At 35.3% G+C, this 18,947-nt stretch overlaps 2 protein-coding genes across 2 annotated transcripts in view; one reads left to right on the plus strand and one right to left on the minus strand.

Moving 5' to 3' along the window:
• Positions 1 to 4,260: 4,260 nt before the first annotated feature.
• On the minus strand, positions 4,261 to 10,496 carry LOC149068800 (ran GTPase-activating protein 1-like). The gene has a single exon (XM_089250647.1). It carries the CDS (start codon positions 10,177 to 10,179, stop codon positions 8,515 to 8,517), a length of 1,665 nt encoding a protein of 554 aa, XP_089106773.1. The 5' UTR covers positions 10,180 to 10,496; the 3' UTR covers positions 4,261 to 8,514.
• A 932-nt stretch (positions 10,497 to 11,428) lies between these two features.
• The window catches only part of ALiX (programmed cell death 6-interacting protein-like protein AliX), a 35,034-nt gene continuing 27,515 nt past the window's right edge, over positions 11,429 to 18,947 (plus strand). The window contains exons 1-7 of the mRNA XM_089250497.1: positions 11,429 to 11,869; positions 13,398 to 13,452; positions 13,572 to 13,635; positions 15,654 to 15,787; positions 16,896 to 17,046; positions 18,376 to 18,485; positions 18,638 to 18,754. Of these exons, the coding sequence (XP_089106623.1) occupies positions 11,664 to 11,869; positions 13,398 to 13,452; positions 13,572 to 13,635; positions 15,654 to 15,787; positions 16,896 to 17,046; positions 18,376 to 18,485; positions 18,638 to 18,754 (837 nt within the window). The 5' untranslated portion in view covers positions 11,429 to 11,663. The remainder of the gene's footprint in view (positions 11,870 to 13,397; positions 13,453 to 13,571; positions 13,636 to 15,653; positions 15,788 to 16,895; positions 17,047 to 18,375; positions 18,486 to 18,637; positions 18,755 to 18,947) is intronic.

The following is an 18,947-nucleotide window of genomic DNA, read 5'->3' on the forward strand; positions in this document are numbered from 1 at the left end:
TTCAGCGCCACATTGACTCTTTTCAAAGGAGATATTTGTATTCATTTTGCTACTCTTCCGTTATAACCATACCACATATTTTCTGCACCGAATTGGCACGTTTTGGCTTATTTCTTTCCACTTACTTTGTTTAAAAAGAACTAATTTAGGGCATTACACTAAAGAAAATATTCAACACTAACCACGCATAGAAAGTTTTAGGTGCCAATATTAATTTCTTAATCGCAATAGTAACTTGGCACACCTGGGATTCGTCCAGCCCTGTAATACAGTAATACCCAGACTTGCGCTACCTTGAGTTGCGTGATTTTGGAGTTCAGAAATTTGGTGGGAAATATGTCAATTTCTGAAATTCAACCAATTACAGGATTAACCCTGAGAGAAGATTATTAAGTGATAATGAAGTAAATAAAAGAATTGTTTTATTCGATCGGGACAGCATATGTAACAAAATTGTACTTATTTTTGAGAGGCTACATTATATTAAGATGAAAACTTTGCAGTGATTTTAAATTAGAATAAAAAGGGGCTTATATTTGGTATCTGCCATTTTTGCAGAGGTCGTCAAAATTTTGTATCTGAAGCCCAATGTGCTACTGCATAGTTCAAAAATGTCTGTTCAATATGATGTTGATGCCCATTATTTACAATGTCCCTTGCCAGAAGCTCAATTTATTTCAACCTATGGATGAAAGTTGTTTTGTTGCCTATAAACATAAACAGCCTTTTTATTTTGATAAACTAAGGTGCTATCAAAACAGTCAAAAGTGTTTAATACATGACTTCTATTTGCACAGATTTTATGGACCAGTCTTTTTTAAAGATTGCAGCTACAAGGCAAGTTAAATTTTATGAAAACAGGAAATTACAATGGTGGTATATCCATCCATAACAAGAAGGAAAACAAAGTTTTGATCCCAATTAACTTATATTTATATATATTCATGTACAAACTCTTACCCAGAGACTGACTCATGTTGCTATTGTCGGTTCCACCTATTGTGTAACTTCAGGGTGTTATACAAACGCAAAGGCCACAATAGGCAAATTGCCCAACGAGTGGCTGAAGAAAGATATTAATAAAAAATATGGATGTCCAGTATATAACCAAAATACACGAACCCAATGTGAAAGCATATACGGGGGTGATTATAAAAAAACTATCCCGACATATGGGCCCCTAACTATCATACCATTCACAGAAACTGAATGAAATTTTGGCTTAAGGTATTTTGATGTATGCGCTCAAGAATGATATGGAAAACGACAGTGTCACTCTAACAGTTACGGTTACAGTGAGAAAATTTCAAAAATATCAAATGGCAACACCAAGTTTTTTGTATTGGAATACGATCTCCATACTGAAAAACACTAAATAGCGTTGGAATGGCGCCTGTAGCACGAAAATTCCCGGAGCTAGGCAAGGAAAAAGTAAAAAGGACTTTACTGTGCACCAGAGCATTAATGTTCGTTTCATTCGTCACACCGTTTCTTCGGCTGAGATCCCAGCCTGATTAGTCCTCCACAAGGTCATGTGGAAAATTTGTGAAACACAATAAAATGCTTTATTTTATGCTGCTTCTCTGTCCTTATTGGTTGTCCTCACTTTTAGCCTATCTACCGCCGGTGATTTTCATGCTACAGTTGTCGTTCGAACGCTATTTAGGGTTTTTCACAATGGAGATCACATTCCAATACAAAAAACTTGGTGTTGCCATTTGATATTTTCGAAATTTTCTCACTGTTACCGTAACTGTTAGAGTGACACTGTTGTTTTCCATATCATTCTTGAGCGGATACATCAAAATGCCTTATGCCAAAATTTCATTCAGTTTCTGTGAATGGTATGATAGATAGGGGCCCATATGTCGGGATAGTTTTTTTTATAATCACCCTGTATATGAATAATTGATACTATATAATGCACTGCTCATAAAAAAAATCATGGTTGTCTTATCTAAGTATGGATAGCTTCTCTATTTATCCCACTGTGTTTATCATACTTTTTTTTCAATGTGTCAATTGTGTTAGCTTACCTCCGGGGTCGCAACTTCTATTCCATTTATTAACAACCTTATTAATGAAAAACTGCCCGAGATACCAAAAAACCTGGAATTGTCCCTCACTAAACGAGATACTGGTGTCCCACTTTTCGAAGCAATTGATTGATGGTGTATTCGGGAGTGGAAAATCTGCTACAATTACTATAAGCTGTTACATTTTGCTACAATTTCTGGCTGTTTGCTACATTTTGCTCCAAAAACAAAATTTTCTCTTAAGAAACTTGGAAGTTGCATCGCAATAGAAGCTGACTTTTCGATAACGTCAATTGTCCTCTCCGCAATTTGATTTCTTGGGACCACAAATAGAATTAGCTTGAGGTCCCCTCCCCATGTTTTGGTGTCAAACTATGCAAATTGCTGCTCATCCGCAGAACAATGAAAAAACCTTCAATCGCTGTTTCCAGCTATTTTGTTTTACGAAAAAAAAGCTGACTCCTTTGATTTATGCATTTTTTACATTATTTTTTAAATTGCGTTGATTTTCTCAGCTGGCTGTATTTGATGAAGCATTTGTATATCCTTTAACAGAATGGAAAAGTTCATGAAGGAACTTATTATCGCAATGGAGAAACAGCAATGACAAATCTTTCTTCACCATCAGGAGTTGTTACAAATTTTGTGAAAATGGAATCACATTCTATTAAATTTCTTTTTTTTTACCATTGATAAACAATGTTCAGTAAACCTAAGCCGCTTGTAAATGAGAATTCTCAAATCAGGGATAGTAATACCACTCAACTCTCAAGTGAAACACGAGTTATTCAAAATGAGTTACCATCAGCACTGCGGGTCATGGTTCATTCATAAACCCATACTGCAATCATATTCAAGTTCGTCTGGAGAGTCTTCCCCTCTTATCGCGTTTCGCAGAATATTTCTAATAGTTTCGTTATTTCAACATCCTGTGGTTTTATGACACAAAAACTTACAGAAATTGAGACAAGGTTTCAAGATTGAAAATTATTGGTGAATTAATGAATTAAGTAAAAATTTAATGAATTTTTTAGTGAAAGCATTTCTGCCAAAAAAATTTGTTCCTAAAATCTTCCCCAGTGTATTCCTAAGACTATATAAAGTATAATAATAAATCTTGCATGTGTCACTTATTTACACTGAAACTATGCAATAAATTTTAAAGGGGGTGACTAAGGAAATATTTTTTTGTATAACAATACATGGGTGTGATGGGTTTAGAGAATCCAAAGTGCCTAACCTATGGGACTATTAATGATAATGCATGTGCTCTCGTATAATCAGTACACCTCTTGTAATCATCCCTCTGAAGAATTGATAACGAATTGATGCAGAACGTGTTGCATTTATGTATGAGTGTGAACCAAGAGTGCACTCTGTGGCTGCTTATTACAATAAAGGAATGTCAAATTGCAAAATATTTGAATGATTGGAATCAGTTTCATTTCTGTCACAGTTGTGTTTTACACCTCTCAATGTGCCCTTTATGCTCGTATGATGCTTCGAAAGGAGTTTTAACATGCTCTATCGCCCTATAAATTTTGCCCCATGAATTGAAAAACATCTTGCGGAGTTATCGAAAGAACGCTCAAGGCAATGAGATATTACTTTTTAATGTGCCCGTTTTAGTTTCCACAGTATTCTCGTTTGCTGCTGTTTAGTTGTGTGGTCATTGACCTGGACTGTCATTGTAAGGATTAAGATTCGAACCATGTTGTTGGCACAGTAATGGTCGGCTGTAATTAGTTTTCTACGGTTTTTCAACTTCGAGGCGTGAATGCAAGCCAGTCTCAAATTCAAAAAAGTCTTTTCTCAGAGTAGATAGACCTTCAACATGATGCTTACATGATGAAAATTCAGACATTCACCTAAGGCTAATAAAATGCTGAACATTTTTTTTTCGTCAGCTGAGGGCTCGTGGCAGAACAGCGCAAAGCATCTTTGGTGGATGACGATACAGACATCACACTTTTGCTCAAAAAAACAAGTTTTCATATAGTATTTAAAAAATACTAGGCAGACTGCCTAGTATTTTCAGCAGCTCTTGCTTTACCTACAAAAAAAGAATAGAAATTTTCAATATCATGACATATCTGTGAGGAATTCACATAAACTGAGAAGGGAAAGTAGGAGGTGCAGTGTCACAAGATAGGTTATTTTTACAAAATTAATAAAAGAAACCCTGAAGATCATAAAAGAAAAATGCACAAATAACTGATTTTTTTTTCAAGAATTTTATTCCCTAGTTACCTACATAAACATTATCAATGACAGTTATAAATTTCTACATAGCCAGCCTATGAAGATTCATTTTTGACCAATGGTTGTTTGCAAATGAAAATCAGTGCACATCATTTCCCACTGAAAATGATTGAGATCAGACAATAAACACATGTTGAGTAAAAAAAAAGATTTTGCGATTGTTTTATATATTATACCGGAATAATTTTGTACCAAAAAGCTGCCGACACAAAGTTTTGTAATTTCCTGCATATAACTGCAGATTATTGTTAAAAACTCAACACCTAAATTTCTTACTGTGGTAAAATAAGACTGCTGTGTATTACCTACAGCTTTCTTACTCTCCAAAGGAGTGCTTAGAAGAAAAAAATTTTCAAAAAATAATTTCACAAAGATATCAGATAGCCATTTTAGTGAGTAGAAGGATCAACATTTTTTTTGTCTGAAAAAAAGGACTAACAACACTTACGGCCATATTCACAGACAGTTTAAACAACTGCAGGTGAAAGGATTGGAGATAGACACGGATTGGTTAAATTCAGGATTTTAACCAATCAATGTGGATCTCTAATCCTTCAACCTGCGATTGTAGTTTAAACTCTGAATTTTACAGATTACATTTACAACTTCTTCACAACATCCCGAAGAATGACCTATGTACTACTTCAATTTCAGCATAGCATACATACTGTTGAAGCAAAGTACTCTAAGGACGGTCTATAACAGTGGTTTTCAACCAAGAACGAAAGCTGGAAAATATTTCGTTATGTATATATATTATTATATATATATATATATATATATATATATATTAGCTGAGGTTACTTTTTTAAATCAGATCTACTTTATTTATATAAAAGGAAAAGTGGTACAATATGAATTACATCACAAAGATGGAACACTTCACTTTCCAGAAGTTGAATTTGCTAACCTGACTTTTTAAGGTTGATTTTAAAACTAAAATATAGATTTAAAAAATGATCAGGAAAAAGAGTAAAGCTTCAATTATGATAGCAACATCTTTGTAAAAATTGAGGATATTTTTAATGCTGCTCCATTGTAAAAATTGTCAAAGATTATAATTTGACCTAAAATATATTTAAATAAAAAATTCATTACGATACAGGTGATTGAAAAATTTGTCTTTTCAAAGTCCATAAAAAAAATGAACATTATATCTCAGTTAATTTTTATATAAATGTTACAGAATGTCTTTCAGAGAAAGAAAATAGACACAAATTTGACTTTCACATTTTTTTTTTATTAGTGCAGGGCTTGACAAATCGTAAAAAAAAAAAATTAAGGCACCAGACAGATTTTTTAAGAGCCAAGAGTGTTCAGGGTTTTGGTGAATAGGGATGGGACGAATAGAGTGATTTGGCCGAGTAATCAAATATTTGTCTGATGTTTTGGCAGAATACCGAGTATTCGGCAGCAGAATATAAAATTTCCTTAAATTTCATCATAATTATAAATAAAATTGGCAATTTCAAATGATATTGAATTTTAATTATGCAATTCATTATTTAACTATTAAAAAGCTGGTAATTGAAAATTTTTTATTGCCATGGTACTGACAATTGAATTTACCGATGATTTTCTGTATTTTAGTATTACAGAACCAATTTTATATCTAATTAAGATAATGCCAACCATTATTTACTAGTAATGCATCATAAAATTTACGACTTATTTTTTCTCTTTAGATGCGCAATTTGCCTCTTTCAGTATCATCAGGGCATCAGAAGTGTTTCAAACGTGTGGGTGCTCGTCTTGAGCTTTATATTAGAAATTTTGATTTCTCATTGTCTAGGTACATTCTTCAGTTAGTAAACTCGTCTAATTCATGCTCACATCCACCTTAACCCTACTGCATGAAACTGCAGCGGGATTCTACTTTCAGTTTCATGTTTTCCTTATCCTAGAAATGCACCCTAACATAACCTCTTTCACAGAAAGAGACATGCACAGTACAATAAAATATGTAATAGGTAAATTTTTCATTTATGGAAAAAATTCCAATACAATTTTGTGAAATTTGTTTGTTGCACTTAGATTTACAGAGATATTCTGCAAAATACCTAAGCATTATTCGGCCAAACCAAATTTTTGAAAAATAGGCTGAATACAGAATAGCAGCCAAATATTCATCCCATCTCTATTATTCCTGTTGGTAGACACACTGGCAAAATTCCGAAAATACTTATGCTGCATACCGGTTTAAATTTAATCACACATAAAATATTTTAGGCACCAATTCCATGTTTTCATAGTTGCTATGGCGACCTAACACAGGAATTTGTCAAGCTCTGTATTAGTGTCTGCATAAACATTAAAATTTTTATATTTTTCCTGATCTTTACATCTTTAATATTTTTATGGAGATTTTGTTTTACTGCAATCATTTTTCATGTTTCTATTTCATTTTGGAATCAATACAGTCACAGCACAATTCTACATTTATCTTCACAAAATATATTTTTCATTTCTTTTGCACATTGGAACAGAAATCGGCTTGAATGCAAGTGATTAATTCCATTACATAAAGCATTCCCTTTTGAAAATATTATGGAAAAAGAACAACAGTTCAGTCATTTAAAGTTGATATGTCAAGATTTCATATTGATATGTATTTCATACTAAACTTATCTTACAAACCACAGTAAAAAAAGAAGAAAACATTAAAACGAGAGCCAAAATTTACTTGGGGGAGGGGGTGCTTTTGAGTATGAAAGCCAACAACCACTGGTCTAAATTTATAATTTTTTGTATTGCAAATGCAACATTATTTTCTCTAGTGAATATGCTGATAATGAAATACATGCCAAGTTAATATACCTGTGTATTGCACGTTTTCAAAGCCAATTATAACAAATTTAATTTATGATACATGGATATAGGTGTGTTTTAATTCCTAGTGTTTTGCAAAAATTGCCTGAAAGGAATGGTTGATTCTAAAATATCAAAAATGATCTGCAAGACAAACTTAGCTGTGATAGTTTCACTCCCACTTAAATAATAATCAGTGAAATATTATTTCACAACCCCATCCAATTACAATAAATTTTGATCATTAAAATTTATCTCGTTTTATTGAACTGAAAGAAATTTGATGTGTTTAAATGGAAATTCGCTGATATCTTTGGTTGAAATTCTTAACTTTCAGCACTTTTTACTTACTAAAATAGCTAATCTCAAACTTTTACGCCAAAAATTTTATGAGATTAGTTAGAACAGCAGTCGTAGAATAGTAATACCATCAAAAATAAATGAATTTGCTAGTTTTGCACGTCATTTCTCATATTTTATTTCAATCTTAGAATTTTTATTCCTTTCTGACAATTTTCATTTAGACACATACAAGACACGCTGCTCTTGCATTAAAAAATGTATCTAATACCATGGGAATTTTATGTATATTCTATAATAACACATCTAACTTAACTAGACTTCCCGAAAATAAGTAATATGCAGAGAGAGAGTTTTTACAACTTTTTAGCAATATTTATAAGACAAAGCAGAGCACTTGTAGAATAGTAATACCATCAATGATTCAATAATAGTCAATATATCTGATGTATTGCCAAAAGCTCTTAAAAAGTGGCAATGGTCATTTTGTCTCATTGCTTGAAAATGACTTTGAGTCAGCCCACAACAGAATCGATAACTATTAAGAACATTATGTTTAGTGTGTTCATATCTTTACATCTTTTATTAACAGCTGTATAAGAATGATTGTTTACTTGCTTACATGAATGGTTTTCAGAGTTGACAAAGTCTATCATCAAATTTCATGTGGTACAACTACTCTGCAAGTCAGATATTACATTAGAGAAGGGTGTACCCACGGACAAGTTTGATAGAAAAACTAATAAAAACAGAAATCATGGCATATATGATCAAACAAGAGTTTTTTTCTTTACTGACAAATTTACATATAGCCACCAACAAGCTGAAATATGGCAATTAATAAATAAGCATATCTTTTTTCACCAAAGCCTTGGTAAGTCTAGAAGCATAAAATCCACAGCTTCATTGAATCCAGAGACAGAAACTAGTACAAATACAGACATGTGTCGGTACACATTAAAAAAAAAAACTTACACAACCTGTAAATCCAGAGGAAAACTTATGAAAAAGGAGATATGTTTGTGACCATAATTAACAGACTTATTCTCGTTCTTTAAATGTCTTTCATAATTTTTATAAAAAGAAGTCCTCTACTGGCTTCTTGTACTTAATATAAACGCTGCAATAAGCCATTCACAGACTGATGAGATGCTTGAACTAGCCTGAGAGGTTTAGATGCAAAAAACTGCAACAAAGTTTTGGTAGATTCATCAAAATATGGTTGTTGCACTACGTGTTGCAGCACCAGGAAGATACCAGTGATATCCTCTTTCTTGTTTGGTTTGACATCTTCCCCCTTCATAAGCTTAATGGCAACAACAAAGTCGTTATTGAATTTCCACATTTCACCTGGCAAACACTTCTTGAAAGCTTTGGAAAGCAGTTCATCAGCAAAATGGCAAGCTGCTTTTTGTGTTTTCTCATCTCCGGGATTCACGAGCAGTGCTAACTTTACAAACACGTCGAGGAACTCTTTATGAGTGGATGGCTCTGGCAATATCTCCATCACACTACAGTCAGATTCAAATAAAGAACACAGAGCACTTGCTGATGGATTGTCAAGAAAGTCTTTGAATGAGACACACGTTTTCATCAATGGGCTCCTGTGCAGGCTGCCATTTTGCTTGGAAGTGTCTTCCTCTTCTTCCGAACCTTCCTCAGCTTCGTCCGCATCATCTCCATCTTCTTGCTCAGAACCTTCATCTTCACTGAGAGAAGCCAGCTGCTCAGCTTTATCACCAATTAATTCTCTTATGGTATCACATCCTCCATCACCGAACTGATTACCATTAAGAACAAGTTTCTCAAGATTCTCCTTATCTGCAATGCTCTTAACAATCTCGATTCCTCCTTCCTTCCGTATTTCATTGTACCCAAGGAGAAGTTCTTTCAATCTGGGGCATGAATGGTTGAGTGCATCTGCTATGAGTTTGGCTCCTTTCGTTCGAACCAAGCAGTCACCCAAGTTTATGGTCTCCAAATCATTCAAAAGATGCAGTTTGTTAGCGATGTAACCAGCTCCCTTTTGAGTCAATGTGTTGTCTTCCAAGTTGATTGCTTTGAGATTCGAGTTAGCTGCGAAAGCCTCTGCCAGAGCATTGATGCCCTCAGAGCGAATGCCATTCTGGGGCATGGCAATATATTCCAGGCTCCCGACATCTTTCAAGAACTCAGAGAGAGCTGTCGAACCCTCATTTTCCAGTCTGTTGCGACCACAAACGAAAACTTTTAGGTTCAGCGGGCTTTTAGCGGCTCTACTTTGTTCAAGACATTGCTGTAAAGCCCCGGCAAGCATTTTCGCCCCGGCTATTCCGAGCCCGTTGTTATTCAGATGCAACTCTAGCAACGTATAGCATGGAGGTGACTTCAATAGAGTGACTATACCTTTCAAACCCCGAGGGCCGAAAGCGTTGTCACTGAGGTCCAACACAACTAGCTGACTTTTAGCGAGAATGATACCGGAGCTCAAATAGTTCAACGCATCTGGAATCTCTCGCTCAGTTCGCTGGGTGAACATATCTTTCCACAGCGCTTTTTTAAAACTCGGTTGACCTTCCAGAGCCTTCGCAATCGCTTTCGCCGCGTCGATCCCGATAGTGTTTCCATCCAAGCGAAGAGTTGTCATCCCGGGGCAGTTCTTGATGGCTTCGACGACTTCCTTAGCATCTTCTTCGGAATCCATTTTCATCCCTTTCCCGGAGAAGCTAACCTCCTTCTCATCCCCCACCGAAGTGGATGCCAATTGACTGATGATAACGTCTAATTCACTCATCGTGATTCCGAAACAATAACAGAAAACTTCGATTCAAATTAATTAATTCTAGAAAGCTTAATTGTTCAACGAAACCCACGAGGGACGACTGGATCCACGGTGTGTTGACATTCAAATTCACAGGAAACGTGTCTTTAGAACGGCTAGCCGTTCATAGCCGGGGTTTTTTTCCCTAGGAGCAGGCTTTCTGCGCCGCGTGCAACGTGAATCACCCAGAGCGACACGCCGTCCACCAGGTACGACGGCCCTGCGTCCACTCACCAATAGGAAAAGCGGTACGACTGTTTTCCTACAGAGCACAACCGTGACCTACGGGAGCGACATATTACTTTCGAAGGTCACGGCACAACCACCACCATCTTGATATCTCAGATATGAGATAACGATAGTGACGACACAACACGCCTCAATCACGTCGGGCGTGATTGCCCGACTGCGCCGATCTTCGCTTTTTGCTGTGTTTTCTTTCCCTTCTGTGTAAAATGGCAAAAATACGTGGATATGCTGACGACAGAACAGATGACAACGCTACGATAGAAAAACACAAATGCGCAGCTTGATAAAGTTACACGTTCCTGCCGACGCGAATTGGTCTTAATCGGTATACGCAGAGCATGACGCAGAGCACAAAAAGCAGCAGGTTTTAAGTGCCGTGTGCAACGTGAATCACCCAGCGCGACACGCTGTCCACTCCCTAATAAAAAAAAGCCGTACACACAACTGTTTTTTTCCCACAAAGCGCAACACGCCTCACTCTATCACTCTACGTCGGGCGTGAATAGCCGACTCCTTCTTAAGCCGGGTTTTCCTAGGAGTAGAATTTCTGCGTCGCGTGCAGCGCGAAAACGCTGATTGGTTGAAAACCTGAAATTCAGGTTTTTTCAGGTATTTTGACAAATCAGTGTTTTCGCGCTGTAGAAACCTGCTCCTAGGAAGAAAACCCTGCTTTAAGGAGTCGAATGCGTCGTCCGCTACGCATTTCGCGGATCTTCTCTTCACTTTTGTTATGTTTTCTTTCCCTCCACGCAAAATGGCAAAAATACGTAGATGTGCAGACGATCAGATGATGCCCCACACGCTAGGAAAACACGAACGCGTAGCGTGACGCATTTCTGCCGACGTGAAATGGTTCTATTCGGTGCACTTGGCGCAGAAAAACCTGTTCCTAGGAAGAGTCGGCTTATCCCATGAAGCTTTCCCTGTTGGCGAATGGACAACGTATCGCGCTGGGTGAGTCACGTTATACGTGGCGCAAAAACCTTCTCCTATGGAAATAGGACCCATGAAAATGAATTAAATGCGTCTAAAAAACAATAATTTAAATACAATTTCATTATTTATATGTTTTTTTTTAAATCAAAACTTATCAGTATATATTTTGATATTGAAATAAAATCACTTTTTTGTTTAGGTAAACAACAACAACAACTACGACGAATGTAAATCCCTCTTTATTATTTCTCTTGTGTCGGTAATCACTAAACATGGCTGTTTTCATAGGAGTTCCGCTTAAAAAGACTAACGAAGTTGACTTGGTTAAACCTCTGAAGAATTTATTCTCGAGTTATTGCATATCCGCCGATGAACCCGTTCAGTACGACAACGCTTTGAATGAACTAAACAAGTTGCGTATGAGCTCTACATGGAAAACCATAGATAAGACTGAGAGTTCTTTAGACGTCATGTCCAGGTAATCCATTTCATTAGAATGCACTTAACAGAAATGGAGATTTGTTTGATCTTAATTTCACTTAAAATAATATGTAAATGTTTTTCATTGACCTAATTTCTATGTTGAGGTAGTTTGTTTGTAGAAAGTGACATGATATGATGCATCACATGACACTTCCTGTCAAATTGACACATCAGATGATGATCAAGATAGAGGGATGCCCAACCTATCCGCAAGTGGGTTCCCAGGCCCCGTCATTTTGGGAGGGATGGTCAAAGGGGGGGGGGGGCTTTAAAAATTGCCCCCAGCTTTAAAAAATACAATACAAATAGACAAACAAGGTGAAATATATATAGAGTTTATGTTCTTTGCCCCCCCCCCCCGGAAAAAATTGAAATGACTGGCCTGTGGGTTCCCATCGAAAGGTGTTCCAGTAGAAAAGTATCGATAAGCACAATGTGATGAATTCCTGAACTGACCTTATTTCCTTCAATAAAAATACAGGAAAATCAAGATCCGTTCATGATATCCCGGAAAAGTTTTCTTGGCCCAGTAAAGGTGTAAATTGAAGCCCAAAAAAAGGGTCAAAGACAAGTACTTAAAGACCAAGATTGCTATTGTGGAAAATAGAGGGGTGTGAGTCATCACCATGGGTTAAAATAAGGGATAAGTCCCTGTAAAATATGGGTCCTATGGTCACCCTATTTATGTACAAGTTCACATGGGCAGAGATACGGTGGGGCGTCCCCCAGCTCAAAGGTGAAGTCGACTGATCTAATGTATATATGAGCTGACATCATCATCATCGTGCCCCCCCCCCCAGCAATAATGACCTTGCCCCCCCCCAGACTTCCACATCAATCTCCGCCTATGCAAGTTCATGTCCCGCAAGTGGCAGAAATATCACATGTCTGGCTGGCAGACTGAAAGGTTTTGTATGTGTAAATTTAGTCATGATGATAATGATACTGTTGATTATACATAGTTTTATTGTTGAACGGGTCTCAAAAACAGCATAAAATGAGTCAACTGTAGTCGAATCCTTGATTCAACTCCACCATGTCATAAAATTCTGGTGCTATATTGAGTTTTGAATTACATAAAATCGAGCTTTTAAGGTGGGTCATACTCAGTTGTTTTCAGGGTGTGTGCAAGCCAGGACTAGGGGAGGGCAGCAAATTTCAGGTGGGAACAAAAAAAAAAAACTAATTATATGAAGGCATCGCATTTAGAATTGGGAGGGAGGAGGTGGAAAAAATATATTTTGATTTTATAAAATAATATAAAAATGATTATATAAAATATCTTCCATATTTTCCCACAAAAAGGAAGCCTTTAACTTGAAATTAATCCTGGGCAAAAAAAAACACAAGAAAACAGAGCCTATGAGTGCCGAAAAGCTTATGTATCTGTTATTTAATGAATATAAAGCTTGATCCTGTTCCAGTTGCATGATAGTTTGCAACATATTTTTATTTTTTATAATTTGATAATAAAACTTACGTAATTACAACTGTTTTATGTTTAACTTTCGATTAATTAACAGGTATTACGATTACTTGACTTCGCTAGAAACAAAATGCCCTTCAGTTGAATTCCCGGTAAGTATGGCATTTATTTCTCCTAAATTTTGTAACAAAAAACTATTAAATGTAAGTTTTTAATCTTGATATTAGCCGCAATCATCACACTCATTTTTATTGTTTTTCAAACTTCACAGGTGCCTTTTAAATGGAAAGATGCTTTTGATAGAGGGTCTTTATTTATGGGATCTGCTAGTCTGAGTAAGTTTGACATTTCCGCATGGATGAATAAAAACATTTTGTACAAACATAATTGTCAGATTTTCTGGAATTGTATATCAGAAAAGAAATGATGAAGTGGTCTTATTGTGTTTTAAAGTCTGAATGGAAACTGCTAATTCTGCCTATTGGTTGTCTTCAACAGGGTAGCCAAATTGCAAAAACAAGCAAAAATCCATCAGGAATCAAACCCGTAAAATTGGGGGGGGGGGGAGAGTAATTTACAATAGATTTTCACTTGTGATTTGCAACATAAATTGTAGCACCTCCTAGGCACATAACACTGATGTATCAAAGGACATTTAGAGGTGTTATGGTTTAAAAATTCCCTTGTCCCTTGTCAAAATCTTTTTGAAATTTTATGCTCCTGAAAAATGCGCATACAATTTTTTTGCAAGGATGGGTGGTCACAAATGTAAAAAATTCTATTGCTTCTATACTTCTAATGCATTAAGTTTAACATAGTTGTTGCCATTAATTCAATGTGAGTTTTTGTCATTTACAATGGTGCAGTGAGCACCACATTGGGTATGATTGCTATAATGAAAGAGTCTAGCAAAAATCAAGGGAAAGTCATGGAAAAAGTCACCAAATTTTCCTTTAGGTCTGTGGTAGACACTGTTAAATTCCCATTTTTAGTTTCTTGTTGATTCATTAGTGTTCTTATAAGATATTTTTTTAACCATAAAAGCTCGTGTGTTTTAATAACTTTCATCCAATAGGGACAATAAGATGAAATAATGCACCATCAGTACCATTTCGTTGCAGCATTGAAGTAAATTCTGTAAAGTTTGAATCTTGACATTTACTTGTTATAGAGCAGCTGGTCTCAACCTGTGCTTCACTGATACATTGGGGCTACATGTGCTCTTCGCAAGGACTCAGGCTGCTCCAGGAAAATAAAATCTCTAAATTTTTGTGAATAAACAAAAATAAAGGGGGAACTATGAGGCTCTGCTCTTGAAATTGTTTATTAAAAAGGGCTGCATGAGTCAAAAAGTTGAGAACCACTGTTATAGAGGAATATGCACAGAAAGTACCTAGAGTTACGAGTGTCTCAACTTACAAATATTCTCAAGTTTTAAATTTTTTAAAAATTCTTTAAATTGTGAGCAAATATTTGATTTAAAGGGTTTGAAATGCAGGAGCAAAAGTTTATTTACCATACGAGAGCTCAGGCACGTTGAACAAGTCAAAGCTGACAGCGATTGTTATGCTGTATTAGGTATTTGTCCTCTAAGCAAAACCTATTGTGCTTAAGCCAAAGCCACGCTCGTGTCAAGCCTGACCCAATAGTCATTCACAGATATATGCTTCCCTTGATGCACAAAAGCAGCAGCAGCATATTTTGACTACATGCTAGCCTAGCCTGGTCTAATATTCCTTGGTGAATATTTGTTTCCACAAAATACTCTCCAAGGAAATAATGTGCCTGGGAGTGTTGTGATTGTTGCATTCTTTGACCAACATGTGACCAGACAGATCGGCAGATCAGGAAGGAAGACAGCACCTTTAACTTGGGTTGAAAGCTTCAAGGTACTCGACCAGCCTTCAACAATTGACAATCATTGTCAATGGTAGAGGCCACATTGCTTGCCCATGACCAATCCTAGAATGTATTGGGCAGGCCTTGAAATGCGTATGACCCTGGCTTTAGAGGACAAGTACTTCCTTGGCATATAGTGTACTGTGCTGGTTGATTTTTAATGAGTAATAATGCAGCGAATTGGAATTAATAGAGATCTTGTATAAGAAATTGTTTCAAGATAGTTTTTCATGTGAAACAATGAATGTTCAGGAACAGACTAGGCCTAAACTTTCAACTAAAAGTATCACTGTACATATTTGTTGTGACTTGACAAAATTGTGATTTTATTTTTGTGAAACAAGAATATAATCTCTATACTAATTAAGATTCAATTTTTTTTTGAAAGTGTTGCAAAAATTATTCAATGATTCATAAGTTTGTGAATACTATATAGTAGATTCATATTTTACAGCCGTAGCGAGTCTATTGTATGAAAGATTGTGCATTCTGTTCAACATTGCTGCCATGCAGAGCCAGATTGCAGTTGATCATGGCACTGATACCCGTAGTGATGATGGTTTGAAACTGGCTGCAAAGTATTTTCAAGTAAATCTCATGATACTAAGTATTGCTTGCAAGTAAAATCAAAACTCAAGTTCTAGGATGGATTTTCATAGTTAATCTATATTATGTGTTGTCTAACTATTAGAACTTTTTGTTTAGGCCAATTATTTTATTTTTATTGTTTCAAGTTATAGTATGATACTTGTTTTCTTTACGCATAAATTTCATAATGTTAAAAAAATATATGTGGGCTCTTCACAGAGAAAAAAACACAGCCTCCATTTTTGAGACATTTATTACGCGCACAAAACATACAAAACGGTCACACACAGACATACAAAAAACACGCTGCCTTTCCCGCCGACTTCTCCCGGCAAACTCACTGTTGCCACCCCTAATCTTTACAATATTACTCATTCACTTGCGTGCCGCAGCGCCATCTACCGACAACAAAAATAACTGAAAATAAAAATCCTACATATATATGGCATATTTATGTATAGTAGAACTTTGTTATAATGGACTAATAGGAAACTAAAGGATGTCTGTTTTAATGAAAGTATAGAAATATATGTTTATAATATTTATACCAGTTTATAACATGTTTACTCAACACAATAATTTATGTTTAATTGCTTGCTTAGAAATGCTTTTCAAATGAGTTAATGTTTTTTAAATGCTTAAAGTGAGTTTTAAACTTGTCAGATAAAAATAAGCATTCTTTATTTCTACAATTTTTTAACTATCCGTTATGATAGGGTTCATTATAGTGAGGTTCTAGTGTATAGTAATTGCCCAACATTGTCTGAATTAGAAACTCAGACACTTTCTATTAGTGAAAACATTTGTAGTAATTGTTCATTGTGAATAAACTTTGAAACAGTCTAATTAGTTATAAATATGGTTATACTAATACGGTGAAAAGCATAAATATACATTGTCATGGCAATTAGGATTTCATTTGAATAAGAAAAAAAAAAGTACAATAGAGGTCTGTTAAGTGAAGGTTTGCTGTATTTTTTCCAGCTTTTTTTTTTTGTTCATATTTACAAATAGTGGTCAGTTAAAATATAAACATCATTTGTTACTGTCAAGTTATCGTTGCTATTTTTTTTAAAATAAAATAAATTAATTAGAATTTTTTCTACAGCTTTCCAGTGGAACCTTTTGGCAGGTGAAGTCAATGATAGGGGATCTCAGACATGACCCAACACCCGATCTTCAGCCTGATACATTATCTGCTTTACATTCACTGATGTTGGCTCAAGCACAAGAAAGTTTTTTTCACAAGGCTATGGCTGGTAATCAGAAATTTACTTTTCTCCTGTCAACAGTGGAGTTTTGGGTGTTAGATGTCCCCAAAGCAGAATGTGCCGAAATCTGCGACGTATTTTGCAGAACAATTTGGAAGAATTTTAAGAAAAAGTGCAAAAAACACTATATGTATGGGGATTTTTACCGCAGAACATTTCCAGTCAGCTGAGGGTTCGTCGCAGAACAGTGCTAAACATTCTGCTTTGGGGTTAGATGTGATATGTAGCCAATATTATTTTTTAAAATAATACAGTAGAGTCTTGCTAATCCAGCACATATCAGACCCACATATCACAAAAGTGCCAGATTACAGAAATCACAGGATTACTGGAAATCATTTGAAAAATCCATTTAAATAATATAAACTTTGATAAAAGAAAGATGTGCAGTAACATGTTTACCGCTTCCATGCTCGAAGAAAACCTTTCTAAAAAACAGTGGATTACTGGTCGGGCCAGATTATCAAGTCTACTGTACAGTGTAAGCTCACTGAAACGATTCTCATTATTACAATAAATCCCTTTACAAAAATCTTTGGAATTGTCTATAGTCTGATGCAAGCTCCTTGATATAACAGTATTCTTTACCGCGATAAACACCTTATTATAAAAATATCCTTATTTACCTCTATAAAGATATTTATATTTTTTGAAGACATTTTCACACAGTGATATTTTTATCTTGCTCAAAATCACCTTTAATATATTTTTAAATTCATCATCTATTTTTGTTCTTCTGAGGACATCCAATAACATTGTTGTTTTGCATCACATTATCACAGAAAAAAGCGTTGATAAAGTTGTTGATGGTGCTACTTTCTGTAAGACACAAAAGTACAATGCAGTAAACCTCTTTACAAGGATGATTCTTTAACCAAATTATTAATCAATTACAACTATTTTTTAGTGAATAAATGCCTAAAAAGCTCATTTTCTGGTGACAATGCTGATTTAGAAAAGATCTGAACAAAAGCAAATATTTGGTAGCATGTGATAATACTGCTTGAGTGATTGGAGAAACATCGCTATAAATGAAATACATTAACACTATGCAAAGTGCTTCAGGACCAGAGAATAATATCTTTATATAGACGTTTTTTAATTGTTATTATATAAAGGGTATCATTATACAGGATTTTCACTGTATATAATTTTTTTTTGATACAACATACAAATGAACTGAGGCAAAAGTCAGCAAATAAATTGAAATCATAGATTTGTAGATTTAAAAACTTTTTTGCTTGGTTCAACCAAAATTTATATTTTGGTGAAATTGGCATTACTGAAGAAAAATTTTCGAAACTTTTCTTCATCTAGACAACATGAAGGAATTAATTATTGCAAAAGTTGCCTCCCAGTGTGAAGATCATTATGCAGAAGCACTTCGACATATGCAGAAAGATACAACTCGTGTCATATGGGACAAGGTAAATTTAGGATTTTTTTCTGTATATGTTCAATTCTCTGACACATTAATAATATCTAAGATATTCTTATTTCAAGTTGGTTTTTAAGATTTAAAATATTTAATTTGGTTTTATTTGAGTACAAAGAGCAAGTATTCATTTCTAATACACAGGAGTGGATGTCCATGATTGCTGGCAAACAGGCTGGTTTCCAGGCTCTGGCAGAATATTACCAGTCGTTAGCATGCAAAGCCAAGAAAGAGGTGGGAGAAGAAGTGGCTCGTTTAAAAGTATGTTCTTGCGAATTTGATTCATTATTTAAAAATTTTGTGAAAATGTATGTTAAAATCATGTGTTGACATGTGTTAAAATCTTGTTTATCTGATCCTCATTTATCTGGAGATCTATGTTAATCAACATCAGTTTCCATAGCAGCATGAAAATTAAATGAATATATCCGTATGCCAGAGATAAAGGCCACCA

This window comes from Pholcus phalangioides, unplaced genomic scaffold (genome assembly GCF_987345545.1).
Source record: "Pholcus phalangioides strain wild (caught in Gottingen) unplaced genomic scaffold, Ppha-v1.0 ptg000024l_1, whole genome shotgun sequence".
Lineage (NCBI taxonomy): Eukaryota > Metazoa > Arthropoda > Arachnida > Araneae > Pholcidae > Pholcus > Pholcus phalangioides.

Bases quoted from the DNA above. Each gene is read 5' to 3' on its own strand.
- LOC149068800 (XM_089250647.1), bottom strand. From the start codon at position 10,179: ATGAGTGAATTAGACGTTATCATCAGTCAATTGGCATCCACTTCGGTG.